The sequence below is a fragment of the Cupressus sempervirens genome, chromosome 5 (assembly GCF_028749045.1).
Source record: "Cupressus sempervirens isolate cs-2001-9-10 chromosome 5, ASM2874904v1, whole genome shotgun sequence".
NCBI classification, from domain to species: domain Eukaryota; kingdom Viridiplantae; phylum Streptophyta; class Pinopsida; order Cupressales; family Cupressaceae; genus Cupressus; species Cupressus sempervirens.
In genome coordinates this window covers 846,320,410-846,335,136 of record NC_143122.1, presented here as the reverse complement: position 1 = coordinate 846,335,136, position 14,727 = coordinate 846,320,410, and the positions used below count along the sequence as shown (strand labels likewise).

Below are 14,727 nucleotides of genomic sequence, written 5' to 3'. Positions count from 1 at the left end.
AACAAAATAAATATTTAGTACACACCTATTGAACTTGTATTTAGGCTTAGGATGAATAAATATTAAAATTAAACAAAGAAAATGAGGAAGAAGCCTAGCAAAAGAATAAATAATAAGAATGGATGGAGGTTAATTTTACCAACCAAATTTTACTAGTAATAATTGGAAAAGTTAAGACAAGATAACATCAAATGAAAAATCTAGCATCAAAAACATAAATTACTCAAGTAATCAAATTTTATATCAATTTTGTTTTTTAGTAATGAGAGAAAATAATGATAAATACGAAAACAAATACTTTATGCACACCTATTGAACATTTGTTTAGCCTAGAATGAAGAAATATTAAAAACACAAAGAAAATGAGTTAGAAAATTGGAGGGATATTTTTCAAGTAGTGACTATTTTATCAATTAAATCAAATATGACATTAATTTTTTCTTATGACTTAAGAAAATCACTAAATTGTTGTACTTCATTCTTTAATAATCAAATCAATCAAATAGTAAATTTTTACCATATTTTTATGAGAAAGTGATAAATAATTATCTTACTTTTATCAACAAAATTTAATTTTGACCATTAAACTAAAAATATTTAAATATAACACTTATAAAATAAAATCTTATATACTTGTAAATTCAATTTCAACTCTACATTTTCTTTTCTTTTCTATATTACTTTATCCTTAATATGAATCATTTTATGTTTCACATCCATTTTGCTTTTTTATTTACTTTTATTCTTCATCTCCCCACATAGACAAACGACATCTTCATTATGCTTATGCTTTGCTTTACTTTTACTTTACTATTTAAATGGCCCACTTACACAATTTTCCCAGATTTCTCTCTCATACTTTTATGATTCTTACTTTCATTAAACATGATTATGACAGAAATGAAATTTAAGAAATTCTTCGGACTGTAAGAGATGATATAGAATGGTTCTTCTCTTATATTTTATTGTTTTGTAAATCTTCTAGTCCATTTAAAAAGACAATGTTAATTAAAAATATATTAAAATAAATTATAAACAGGACTTCCACTTATAGAATAAATAAAAAACTGTTAAAAGTTTTCGCATGTTAGAATTTCTAAACTTATACTTTATTTCTAGATATAATATAAACCTATGGCATAATCAAGAAAAAATCAGGCGAGGTTTAAATTGTAACCTGAATTCTCCAGTCGTATCTATAAGAAGTTTTCTGTAATTTTTTCTTATCTGTTATTAATGTCATATTTTTCTGTAATTATGTTAAATAAGAGACTCTTAACTAGAACATTGCAACAATAAGATCGTTATTTCAAATTCTTTTAAACCAAAACAACAAATAATGCGAATACACAGCCCTACCATTTACCATGTATTCCTTTTAGCTTTCCCTAGTCTTAAACAATGAGTAGAAATAGCAAGGAAAATGAATGAGAGGAACTGGAAAAACAGGAAGATGTAGTAAACGAAGAATGTCAAACCTGGGGATCCACTGCATTTTTGGCTGCTAAATGTAGCGCTGTATTCTTCTCCAGGTCATGGTCACGGCTCACCCATTCAACTATTTTCGATTTCCTTTTCCCCTTTAGAAGATTCTTCACTACCTCAAATTGATTGTATTCCACAGCAAAATGTAGAACAGATTTATGATCTGAACTACGGATTTCAATACAGTCTGGCATTAAGGAGATGAATTCACTGATTATGTTCCAGTGACCTTTCATGGCTGCTACATGAATTGCGCATCGTCCAGACTTATCCTTCTCCAACATTAATTCCTTACGCCAAGAACGATCATTCTGTATTGCAACCACAACCTCTAGTTTCCCTCCATGCACGGCTGCATGTAGAGGACAGATCGGGCCTGTACCCATCTCTGCAACCCAATTCATTTCAAGCAATCTCAGTAACTTATAAGTGTATATTTTATCTTACAATATTTCTGAATTCAATAGTGTTATTATATATTTTTACATAAGGTTTGGCATCAGACTGTGTGATCCATCATCACGACAAATGATCTATTATTCTTTCTGATGATGGATCTAGAGTGTGATCTCAAATGTTAAAATGAGATCATTCATTCTGATGATAGATCACAGAATGTGATTTGAAACGTTGATATAAAAGAAGAGAGAAGAGTGACACAGTTGAATACAGAAATATTATCTATTACTTCTATATATATTTCATGCCTAAACAAAGACTGTACAAATTTCTTACCTTCCCAATATATTTCCTCCCTAGCAGATTGATGGGTTGCAGTAGCATCGTTGTACGGCATTGCTTCCAACAAAGATCTAACTGTTTGCACGTGGCCATACCTGCAAGCTATTGTAAGAGCCGTCTCTCCAAACTTGTTGCATTGCAAGGCACTAATTCTGTTGTGATCGAGTAGAAATTCGACGAGATTTCGATTGCCGCTTTTAGCAGCCTCATGCAGTGGCGTATCATCATCATTATTCCGAGCTCTAGCCAAAGCGGGATTCATTTGAAGGATCCACTCAGCAATATGTTTATGGCCTTCCCGTGCAGCAATATGAAGAGCACTGTCTCCTTCGAATGTACGGTCGCTGAGGACATGTGAGAACTGCCGATCAAAATCATGGGGGTTTCGAACAGTGCCACTTTCCAAAGCAAGGAATAGCTTTTTATTCATCCTTCCTATTCTCGTTGCTTAGGGCGGATCAAACCGTTCGCAACAAAACTAGTTCAATTCGTATTCTCCTCGAATGCTGGGCCGCAATGAGGATCCAATGCAATTATTTCTGAGGGGAAAAAGCTGTAAAAGTGAAATAAAATAGCATGCCTTAAGTACGATTCAATTCAACATGTAAACACTTTGCCTTGTATAACAAATAGAATTGTGCTCTGCGGTGGTCATTTGCTAGGCTTTTCGAAATGTTGCTATGATGGGCCAGTCTTTTCTGGCAAAAGGTGACCAAAGAATATTGTGTACAATGATGCATTTTTAATGTACCTTTGACCATCAATGTGTGCTAGATTTTGATACGTTAGTAGATCACAATTAATCAATATTCCTCGCGCTTTCTGATTTTCTGATTGATGTGGATGCGCTGATAACATTTTGATTTGAGATTGGCACTCCCCCCACAGAAAATTTAGTTTCTTATTAAACTCACCAACTCGCTTAAAATAAGAACCCTTGCGACAGTTAGTGAAAGCCAACATAAACTAATAATAATAACAATTCTTTTGTTTAAGCTTTTGATGCGTCTCTGCACTGTAGCAGTAGAATCTATATTTCTATAAATAACATCTGTAGTATATTTGGTAACTTTACTCGGTGCAATAATTTCTGTCGCTTGCCTTTTAACTTTGTCATTTTTACACTGGTTGGGAAGTTTGGACCGTAGTTTCAATACTATTTTCTGAATCAACAGCAGATTAATGTTAAAAGTATATTGCTACATATTCGATTCACTACAACATAAAGGGGGGTTTTAAGACAATATTTACGACAAATTTTAAGTGAGTTGTCTTAATTTGAGACAAAAATAAAGTTGTGTATTGTCGTAAATATTGTCTTTAAGGGAGTGTCTTAAAACTACTGTTTTAAAATGTTGTCTTATAAAGACAATAAGGAACAACAGTATTATTATCTCTTAAAGACAATTTTAATTTTGTCTTTATAGAAATGAATGTCTTCAATCTCACTACAATATAATTAATTATTTCATGAAAGACACGATGAATTTGAACCATCATCCCCTGCTTGTAATGCAGGTGCTCTTCCATTGAGCTAGCACCTTTTAAAATAAGGAAAACTAAATAAGAAAGGGACAAGATAAATTGAGTCTATGACTAAGAGAATTGGTGGCGAGTTGAGACTTGCATGGACAGATGGTGCAAAGTTTAGGCATGTGAAAATCTCACACTAAAGTTGTAATAAAACATTATATGAACGAACTTTAAAACAAATATGGTACGTGGGTAGTGACTATTAAGATAGTGTTTATGCTATCTCTATAGAAGAGTTTCCTTGACTTCTAGACTATTATGAATGACCAATATAGGAACATGTATTTTTACTGGGATGATGTTTAAGTTTATACCCATAAGCTTATATATTGTATTCCTATAGATGATGAAAATTCATCATCATAGATGATATTGTTAACAACACTAGAATATGCATTGTGTTTAACTACTTATACTACATTGGGAATACTCTATTCAAATATATTGATGAGGTCAAACATCAGACTCCACATTTGGTTGTCAAAATCAGATCATACACAGCCTAAGATCTCACAGGCATCTGGATCATAAGTCCAATGAAAATATCTCAATATTAACCACATGCATTCTATCATTGACCATTTTATTTTGTAGATTGAGAACAAGCCTATGCAATTCTAGATGTTGCAGGTCAATATGAAATAAAATTTATATGAACTTCATAGTATTTGTATTGGATTACATTATCATTTGATCCCTTGCATCAAAACATTTGGCCTTATCATTCCTTGAAACACATGCTCACTAATTCATGGTGTCTTCCTTATCACTTACATAAATTCACTATCCTCTTATCTAGATCTATCATTTCCATTTTAAATTCACTTGGATGCTTTTGACATTCATTAACCACTTCTATGATTACATTTTTATAATTGGTTTTCGTATTTAAACCTGCTTTTAGTTAACAAATGTGGGACCAATTGTATATATTGATTGACCAAAGAACTAGCTTACGAACTCTGAAATATAGTTTAGTTACATGTATAAACCTACAACACAAAAAGGGAGATTCAATAGCCAAATGCTAGCCAAAAAAAAGAGTTGTAGAACATACCTTGCAGTAAATGGCATGATGGGGAACTTCTGTATTATTTTGCTGAAAATAACCCTTGAAGATTTCGTCTTTAAATGGTAGTTTTTATTCACAGCCCTCTTATATATAGTTGTCTCCTTTTCATCAAGAAGCTTCAACTGAGCGTGCATTTCAAAGTACAGAATATTCAAAAGAAATTAGTAACCCAGCTTAAAATTTAAGTACACTATTCCCTGTATAAAGCAATCATTGTATGAAATTAGAGAAAATTGAAAATTTTCTCACTATTGTCACAAGAAAAAGGTAGTCATTTGTATAGTTCAAATATTGTTAATTTGTTAAAATCACAAAAAATATCTTCAAATTTTGATCCTTTACTCCTATTTGAAAGATTTCTTTTTTAGCATTTATCTGCCTCTTGCCACTAAACTGATTTAAAATATAAAGGAAGAAAAATAGAGTTATATTCACTAAACATGTAGCTTTGGACTTGCTCTATGAATAACAAAGATGAATTAAAAAAGCAAGCATATACTGTGGTTTTCCCATTCACAAAAAATAGCTCCCCATCTTTTAAAATGTCATAAAATACATTGAAAACTTTAGCTTGAAGCATAAAATATATTAGTTCCAGTAAGATTACCAATCTTGATTATATTCCTTCACCTTCCCATCCCCTGTGCTTGTGACAATGTTGATGGCATAAACTTCATTTTCCTCAAACTCAACATCACCAACTCAAGTATCTGGGTTGCTTACACCCAAAACTACTTTGTTCCCATCAAAAACAAATTACTTCATTTGATGGCTCAATACACTTAGCAATTTTACAATCATATGCCACTGCAACTTCTATATAGCTTTGATGACATTTTTATTCCGTGTGATTCAAAAACAATAATACAGAAACATTTTAGTAAGCAAGACATCCAAAAAAAAGAAATAAACCCTTTATACTAAAGCACTTCTAAAACATACCATATACTATAAATTATCTCCTATGCTCAAAAATCCAATAGAGAAGCAATGGATCTATGTACATTGCTTTTGGTTGTTGAGACGCCACAAGAAACACAACTCAATTTATAAATGATAAAGGTTCATCTTAAAAACAAGCAAAATCCAATTGTTTCTCTAATTGACCCAAAAAATCATACTGATACAATTATTGTACAATTATAATAGTCATTCTAAACTGCATTAAGCTTTACCAAAAGGTTGCCTAGATTTAGTTGGTTGACATTCAAAAATCTGCATATGTACATGGAACATAACTACTTAAATGGAATAAAATATGAGTTTTGAAAGAAAAAATCATTAACATTCTTAATTCTAGAATTGAATGGATATGTATATGGATACAAATATAGCTAAGTTCAATAACCTTGTCCAAAATGTCTGTTAAATAATTATAAAAAGGGAAAGTCAATAACCTTGTCCCAAATGTTACCTTGACCAAATGGGCATAATTTATAACTAGCACTTGTTTGTGGCAGGCACAAGGGTTACACCAATTTTTGATCCATTATAATGATCACTTGCTACAATTTAGGCTATTATATGAGCAATTGACAACTTGCTATAATTTACATAACCAGAAGTTGTTATGTGGACAATAGACAACTTAAGGTTTTGTTGCTTTGTCATTCTGCTTCTAATTCATTTTAGTCTCAAGTTCTCTATGATTTCATTTTATTTCAATTATGAATGATATGAGAGGAGATGCACTTCGCAATTCTATTATATAATTTATCCATACTACTTTTAGTGCTATTTACCATTTGGCCTTTAATCAATTTTGAAGTTTGAATATCAACAAATTAATAAATTAATATCAAGATACATCTGTGGATGTAAAATTGTGCAGAATTATTATGTGCTCTCAGCTGATCCATGTGGATCAAGCACTGGATCAATAGTTGGAATGTCAAAAAAATATGGTACCAATTTCATTAGGCACAAAAATAGCTGGTTTCATTTAGTGCCTATCAAGTGCAATTCTAGCTATATTACTACAATTCTATAGGCTGCTAATTATTTCATTCTAACCTTGTTGTCTTTCACAGTTCACTACTTTATTTTGCTTGGTGCAGTCCAAAAAATCTCTAAAATGATCCATAAAATTGGGTTAGTCAAAACTCTTGACTGGCAACCAATCAAACATTTTATTGTAGCACATAGTAAGAAAGCGTATAATATATCTAGGAAAGAATAAGATTATCAATTAGGCCATGTAGTTGGAGAAAGCTTGCAACAAAAACATTGACCAGTGAAAGAGGGAAAGTGTATTAGGTATTACTCAGGATAGAAAGAACAAAACTTGTGACTTCTTTATTTTAAAAGAAGCCTATGCAGTGGCAGCTACTTAGTGTTGCATTAAGGTAAAACAAACAATGACATTCCCTAGGTTGTAAAAGAACCATGGATAGATAACAATCCTGTCTCATGTTTGAGCAGCAAATAGTACACACTTAGTCAAAAATTGCAACCCAACTAAAGATCAAAATAAGCATTACATGTATGTAGTACAGATGAGGCGAACAAGAGCTGATCTCCTAAACTTGGGACCAAGATTGTAAAACAAATCTGGGTGAGACAAAAACACATTATTCAAGTAGGAGCTAGGCCTTGAATCTAGTGAAACATGAAAACAACATTGTCACATATCTACAACACAACTAAGAACAACATAATGACATGAGTCTGGTACTAGAGGGATTGACAAATTTGCATTAACAAAGATACAATTCTTGCAAAATAAACTAGGATCAAATAAGTTCTTTTATACTAATCATAGATATGACAGTATATTCAAATCAGCAAGTTCAGAATGACTTATCCTACTGCCAACACTAGAAACACCAAATCCATGCCCATTGTTGAACGTGCTCTTTACAGTAACATACCTATTTACCCATAGGTGGAAGAATGGAATCCTTCGTACCTCAACTTTCCTTTAGGAATTTGGACCAATCAAGCACTCCAACAAAACCACCAAATATTTTGGATAATATGCAACAAATAAGTTTATCCATGTACATGTCTACTTGTGTATGTTTCAATGTAGGCAATTACAGTCAGAACAAAGAAAAGATTCTAGGTGTCATAAGAGACAATCAATTGCATATAATTATTACTTCTACCAAGGGAATTAAAATTGTCCCACTTAAACCTCTGCCTTAACTGTAATATCATAGGACAGTTTCATAAAACATTGATGTAATCTGTATAGATACATTATTCTGCATAACCGAAGGCACACTTAACTATTCTAACAAAAATATAGAATCAAGTTAGTTCTTTAAAATCAATCATAGAGACAACATTGATTCAAATCATCAAGTTAAAGAATTTTTTTATCCTCCTCCCACAATTAGAAGTTGCATTGTTTAATTACTTAAAATACTAGATCCATAACCATTGTGGTGCACTCTCTCTGCCCTGTAATATAACTATCAACCTAGATACTCAACTCTCTTATATGAACGTAGAGGAATTGAGTAATCCAAAAAATCCTCAAAAATGTTTTGATGGTACTAACAAATAATTTATTCTATATAGATCTGTGTGTGCATCATTCATGCTGTAGTGGCTACAATTAAGTATGAAGGAAAGAAAATAGGTGTTGTAAGAGAGACATTACACCTAAATATTGCTGCTAGTAAGGGAATAAATATTGTAGCACTCTTTCTTGTTTCTTCAATGTAATAACATAGGTAGGGTCAGACAACTTCAGCGTCATATCTATATAAGTTTCCTACTCACAATTTGCATAGATAGATTACATTACTTTTCTTAAGCAAAGGCACAATTCTGATAAAAAAAACTAAAGATCAAACCAGTTCTTAAGAAAAAGAATAGATGAGCGTTGAATCCAAATTAGAGTCACAAAATTCCTTATCCTCATAATCAGAGTCACAAAATTTCCTATCCTCCTACCAAAAATTCCAAATCCATTGGCAACAAACTTACTGGAATGATTCCCAATTCGGTGGGTGCAATGAATTCACTTCTAAATCTTGATTTAAGCTGAAATTCATCGAATGGGCAGATACCAACTACTATGTCAAATTTACAGCATTTAGTGTCTCTCAACTTATCATTGAACAATCTTAGTGGAGGCATTCCGGTGGGTTTGGAGAAGCTTCTGAATCTGAAGAACCTAGATTTGCATCAAAATCAGCTATCTGGACATGTTGAAAGTTCTTTAATGCTTCTGATGAGTGCAGAGTACATTGATCTGAGCTACAACTTGTTTTCTAGACAAATTCCTTGGAAAATGTAAATTATAGCCAGCTTAACACAGTCACTCTCGTATTTGAATCTTAGCCACAATAGATTTACATGACTGTTACAATCTAAGGATAGCATACCTTTGTTTGACAGTCTAAAGGTTCTAGATATTAGTAGTAATCAACTGACGGGGGAACTTCCTGCTTTTCATTTTGTTTATGCACTTGAGGCTTTGCGCTTGAGCAATAACCAATTTTTTGGCTTTGTAACATTTACACTCTTGGCACAAGATTCTTCGGTATTGGTTGAATTGGATCTTAGCTGCAATAATCTTTCAGGTAATGTACTAAATAGTCATTATGTTCCCCTTGTACAAGACAAATCTTTCCATAGCATTTAACATTGTATTTTCCTTTGTATTAATCTATTTAGATGTTTAGTTTGTGATTTGGACTGATTATAATGGAATAGTGCATGTTTTAAATATGCATTTATTTTCCAATGTCTATTCTCAATGCATGCACTTTAATCTTTTCATTTGCTAATTGTGTACTCTTTCCTAATTAGTGTACATTATGAGCTCAGTTATTTATGAATTTCTGCACCTTGGAGTTTGCTTTGGTTAACTGATCTAAGAATGTCAAATGGCATATGACACATGCTTTCATTGAAATATTCTGTTGGCCATATGAGTTTTCCTTTTCTTTTGTAGGTCCACTTGGTGTAATTACATCAACCACTCTGAGAATTCTAAATATTCCATAAAGTTCTCTCTTTGGTTCGCTGCCCAACAAAATAGGGACATGTGTAGTGATGGATCTAAGTAATAATGAGTTTACCAGAGACTTAACTGTGATGCAGACCTGGGGAAATTCTATGCAAGTCCTTGATTTGAGCCTTAATCAAATTTCAAGATCAATACCAAATGAAACATCTCAGTTTCTAAGACTGAATCGTCTAAATCTCTCGCACAATGCATTAGTTGGTCCTCTCCCATCCATACTTGGAACATATCCCAAGCTTAATGTGCTTGACCTTAGCTTCAATCATCTAAAATGGTTTATTTCTGACTAGCCTTTTTAGTTCATCTATGTTGGCAGTTTTACACTTGGCTAGCAATCATTTCACAGGAGCTATTCCATTGCTAAAAATGCTCCCTGTCAGTCCAGCATCATCATTTGCATATACACCATATTTACAATATTCACAACTAGATTCACTGGATATTTCAAGAAACCAGTTGAATGGCTCCATTCCTGCAGATATTGGCTTCTTGGAAAGCCTCAGGGAACTAGATCTCCATGGAAACAATTTCCTAGGATCAATACCATCTAAAATAAGCAAGCTTAGTAATTTGTCATACCTTGATCTCTCTGTTAATCATTTGACAGGGCGCATATCTCCCAATCTTCCAAATAGCTTGAAAGGACTAAATATTTCCTACAATAATTTAGTAGGAATAGTTCCTCATAATTTGAGAAGGTTCCCTGAGTTATCCTTTCATACCAACAATGCTCAATTAATTTATCTTCATATTGCTTCCCCTTTTAATGGTGTTCCAAGCAGAGAATTCAATAGAAGCCATGCTAAGAGCCTTAAGCCCCTTCATAAGGCTTTGATCATTGGAGGGTGTGCTGCTGGTGCTGTAATTCTCATTGCTCTAACTCTTTTCTTGCACCATAGAAGAGTTTCAAATTCTTAGGACCTCCTGGAACATCCTAAACATAATAAGCAAGTTACTCGAGCAGACAACAATAAGGGTAGCACCTCCTCTGCTCGGTATTTTTTACTCTTTCAAGAGTGCTGATATGATAGAACCTGCATTAGTAAGCTTTTCTGTTGATGACCACATTGCTTCCAAAAAAGCATCTCTAGTTGCCACACAAAAGGCATTCTCTTCTGAACTAGCTTTACTGTGGGCTTCAGATGTTAAATTAGGTCTGGACTCTGCAAAGCTTATTGGTTCAACACTTTCTCCACCAATGATTAAGTGGTCCTCTCCTGGTTCCAATAGTCACTTCTCATCATCTCCATGGTTTGAAGATTCATTCACACCTGACTATCCTGTTATATTGAAGGTCTGGTCACCAGATCACTTGGCAGGGGACCTCTATATTCTGGATCAGAATTTGGGTTTAACAGCTGAGGAGCTGTCACGTGCACCTGTTGAGGTTATGGGTAGAAGCAACCATGACACTTCTTATAAAGCAACACTTAACAATGGCCATTTTCTGAGAGTGAAATGGCTGAGGGAAGGCTTGGAAAACTACAGAAAAGATTTCACAAGGGAGGAAAAGAAATTTGGTAACATAAAACATCCAAATATAATCTCTTTGAGAGGATATTATTGGGGACCTAGCGAGCATGAAAAGCTAATTCTATCTAGTTTTGTGGGTTCAGGCAGTCTAGCAAGTGATATGTATGGTAAGACATCCTCCCATATTTATATCTTGATAACTATATCTCTTTATAAATGTTTCTTTTCTTTTTGGGAGAAGAGTGTTGAACTTAATTCTTTAAATTGTTTATTATTAGTTTCTTACCCCTTACAAATTTGTCTTTTTCATAAAGTTCATATCTGCAATGTGGCTTTTTTATGGACAATCAGTTGGGTAGTATCTGTATGGCATTGTCGTAGACCATTTTTATTTTTAACATTCCGAAGGCAGTAAGTTTACATCAGGAGGAATCCTGAAGGACTATATCATTTCGAAGTCAAATTTGTTCAACTGCTCCATAGCCTTCAGGCCCGCAAGGGAATGCACAGAATTTGAATCCCTGGCCATTTGAAACTGTTGGTTATAACATATGACTTTCTATTGTTTGTTACGTCTCTTTGCTTTAATGCTTTGAATTTCTTGTGTCGCTTGTGCATTGAGATGTACTTTAATTATTTAGGTTTATTGTAGAGTATGAAGGACTGTGTGCAATTTTAATTTCATAAAATTACTTAAACATATTAATGAACAAGGAAGATTTTGGAGAGAACTCTCTCTTAATCATGTTGCTTCACTGCAATAACTTCATTTGCTATCATATAAGCTAAATTCTCTTAGCAAAATTGTTCCCACCTAAATAAAAGAAAATATCATTTCTTTAAACTAATTTAAAATGTAATGCTCAACTCAAATTAAAAAGAATAGAAATTGACATCCTGCTGCTAAAATTTGGCGATTTGTTTCCATGTACACGTAACCACTCTCTTACCTGAAGGAAATCAAATCAAGTCTTCAATTATCCAATAAATGGAAGCACTACAAATTATTAGGGTTTCAAAGAGCCCAATTGCTAAAGAAGTAGGCATCGGCAATACAATTTCACATCCTCTGCCATGCCATGTGACATAGCCACAAATTCTAGATCTCTTGAATCTACCAAAACACACTGCAATAAATGATTTCTATAAATTGATCATTATATAATAGATAAAATTGACAGAAAGAGAGTACTCAAATGTGATATATAATTATTCAGATTGTCTTTGCCTCTAATGAATGCTCCTCCCTTGTGCCTAGTCTCTCCAAACAAGTATCACAACTGTCATAGCTCCCCCCTCCATAGCATAGAGCCCACAAGCTCTTGGCTAGGGAAGGTGCCTAAAACACTAAAATCCCTTTAAAAGAAGGTTTAAGAGAGAAGAAGAACTACAAAAAACATAGTAACAAATTGCAAAAATGAAAGTTTCATAAAATAGAGGATGAGAAAGATATTTAGCTCACAAGGCATTCTATTTCTCCATGAGCTTATATAATTTATAAAAGGGGAATAAATATTGTACCACTTATTCTTGATCACAGTGATAACATAGGTGTGAATAACGCAACACCTATTCAACACCATGCTTAAGTTTCCTACTCCACATCTGTATAGAAAGAGTACATCGTTTCACATAAACAAAGAAGATTCTAACAAAACTAAGATCAATTCAGTTATACCACTTATTCCTCCAGTCACAACATAGGTACAAAACACACAAATCCCATTCAAATGTCATGTTAAAGTTTCCTACTTAGCATCTGTATAGAAAGAGAACAATGTTTTACATAAGAAAAGACAATTGTTACAAAACTAAGATCAAATCAAAAAGTGAGAGTTTCTTATCCTCCAGCCAACATTCCAAATCCATGTCCATCGTAGAGAAGAATATTTTAATCCTATTAATTTACTCAAAAGTCTTCTAACTATCCAAAAAGATAAAAATGAGAAAAACAATAAAAGTTTCAAAAAATCGTCTCTACAGATGCAGTCACCAACCATAATGTACACAAACCAATACAAGTTAATACACATCCTTCACCATAGTTACCTTCTAAATCTTTATCCATAGGACCGTTCTAATCATTTCCCAACCCAATTGAAGGAGATATCAACTAGGCTAATAAAATATTACTACATATTAAAAATCGTGATTCAATCCACAGAGATATCAATGTTTCTACTCAAGACCCTGAGACATAAAATCCTTGATGCTATACAACGTGTAAGACTACTAATATCTTTGTAAACCCTAACACGCATTGGTAAATAAATATTTCAAAATACTTTTACAAAAGCCAAATCTTATGTTGAGATAAACTTAATGTCAATCCACCAAACTCACAACCCAACTTCAACCACACCAATGAGTGTAATGAAACCCCTAAATTTCATTAAACATAACCATTTATCTAATTTTAGTTACATTCAATCCACCATAATACCTTGCAATAAATAAATTCCACAAATAGGTTGATATATAGTGGAGAAAGAGAAGTCAAGGGCGAGAGAGAGCTCAATTATTCGAGTCATTTAATACCCAATTAATTATGAATATCTCCTCCTTCAAACGATCATCACCTAATTCCTTTAGTCTAGGCCTCTCCCAATGGGGCTTTCATTGCCTCATCAAGATAAATTGGATCAAGCCATCAACTCAGTTGTTGCTTCTTATATGTCAAACCTAGATTTTCACTCAATCGGCCTACAAATGAAGAAAATGGTATGCACCGACACAATTATATCACAAAAATAAGGAGGAAGAAATCTAGCTAGAAGTCACCCTCTCTTTCATGTATGATTTGTTAACTCGGGAAACCAACAGACATATCCCAATAACAAAAATCAAAGGAAAGTATAAATACCTTCAATCCCTTGGGTAAGATGGATAGAGGATGTGAGCACGTGCACTTGCAGGGAGGTTTCATTTATCCTCTATAGGGGAAATTTGCACATATGAGCATACAAGGGCCCAAAAATCCTATTTTTGTTCATTGATTCACCGTGAACATAGTTATACATATGGGCTTGTATTGTTCTCACAGGCAATAGTGGTCGTGCAGTCGGTATAATTTCCATATGAAAAAAAACCCACAATTGTTGCTAGATTCAACAGCCTACCATAGTTTTTTCCTTTTATCTTGCACCATGTTGGGAGCTTAGGAATAGGGCACGACATACAAATTTGCAAAAACATGATTCTGACTTGGCTGAGACAATTGAACCACTGCTTTGTTTTTTCGATATCTAAATAGGACACTTTCTAATAAAGGATCCCCTAGAAGATAGCCTATTGGCTAATAATAATTTATGCAAGGGAAATATTTAAATCAAGAATCCTTTCATATACTACATGTTCTGACTCTAATATTCCTAAACTCTCCTCCAAGTTCACAAAGAATGTCCAAAGCTTCAATGACCTATGCAACCTTATTTGTATTGAT

The 14,727-nt window shown here is 33.3% G+C and overlaps 1 protein-coding gene and 1 pseudogene across 2 annotated transcripts in view; one reads left to right on the top strand and one right to left on the bottom strand.

Moving 5' to 3' along the window:
* The window catches only part of LOC149558573 (uncharacterized), a 44,800-nt gene extending 41,934 nt beyond the window's left edge, over positions 1–2,866 (bottom strand). The window contains exons 1-2 of one of the 2 annotated variants that reach the window (XM_089832744.1): positions 2,221–2,866; positions 1,479–1,873 (exon numbers count right to left, since the gene is read on the bottom strand). In XM_089832744.1, coding sequence (XP_089688870.1) covers positions 1,479–1,873; positions 2,221–2,656 — 831 coding nt within the window. In that variant the 5' untranslated portion in view covers positions 2,657–2,866. The remainder of the gene's footprint in view (positions 1–1,478; positions 1,874–2,220) is intronic. The other variant, XM_089832743.1, reaches the window with a different exon arrangement.
* Positions 2,867–3,708: 842 nt separating this feature from the next.
* LOC149558572 (putative inactive receptor kinase At5g10020) lies at positions 3,709–11,818 on the top strand (annotated as a pseudogene).
* The last annotated feature ends 2,909 nt before the right edge of the window (positions 11,819–14,727 follow it).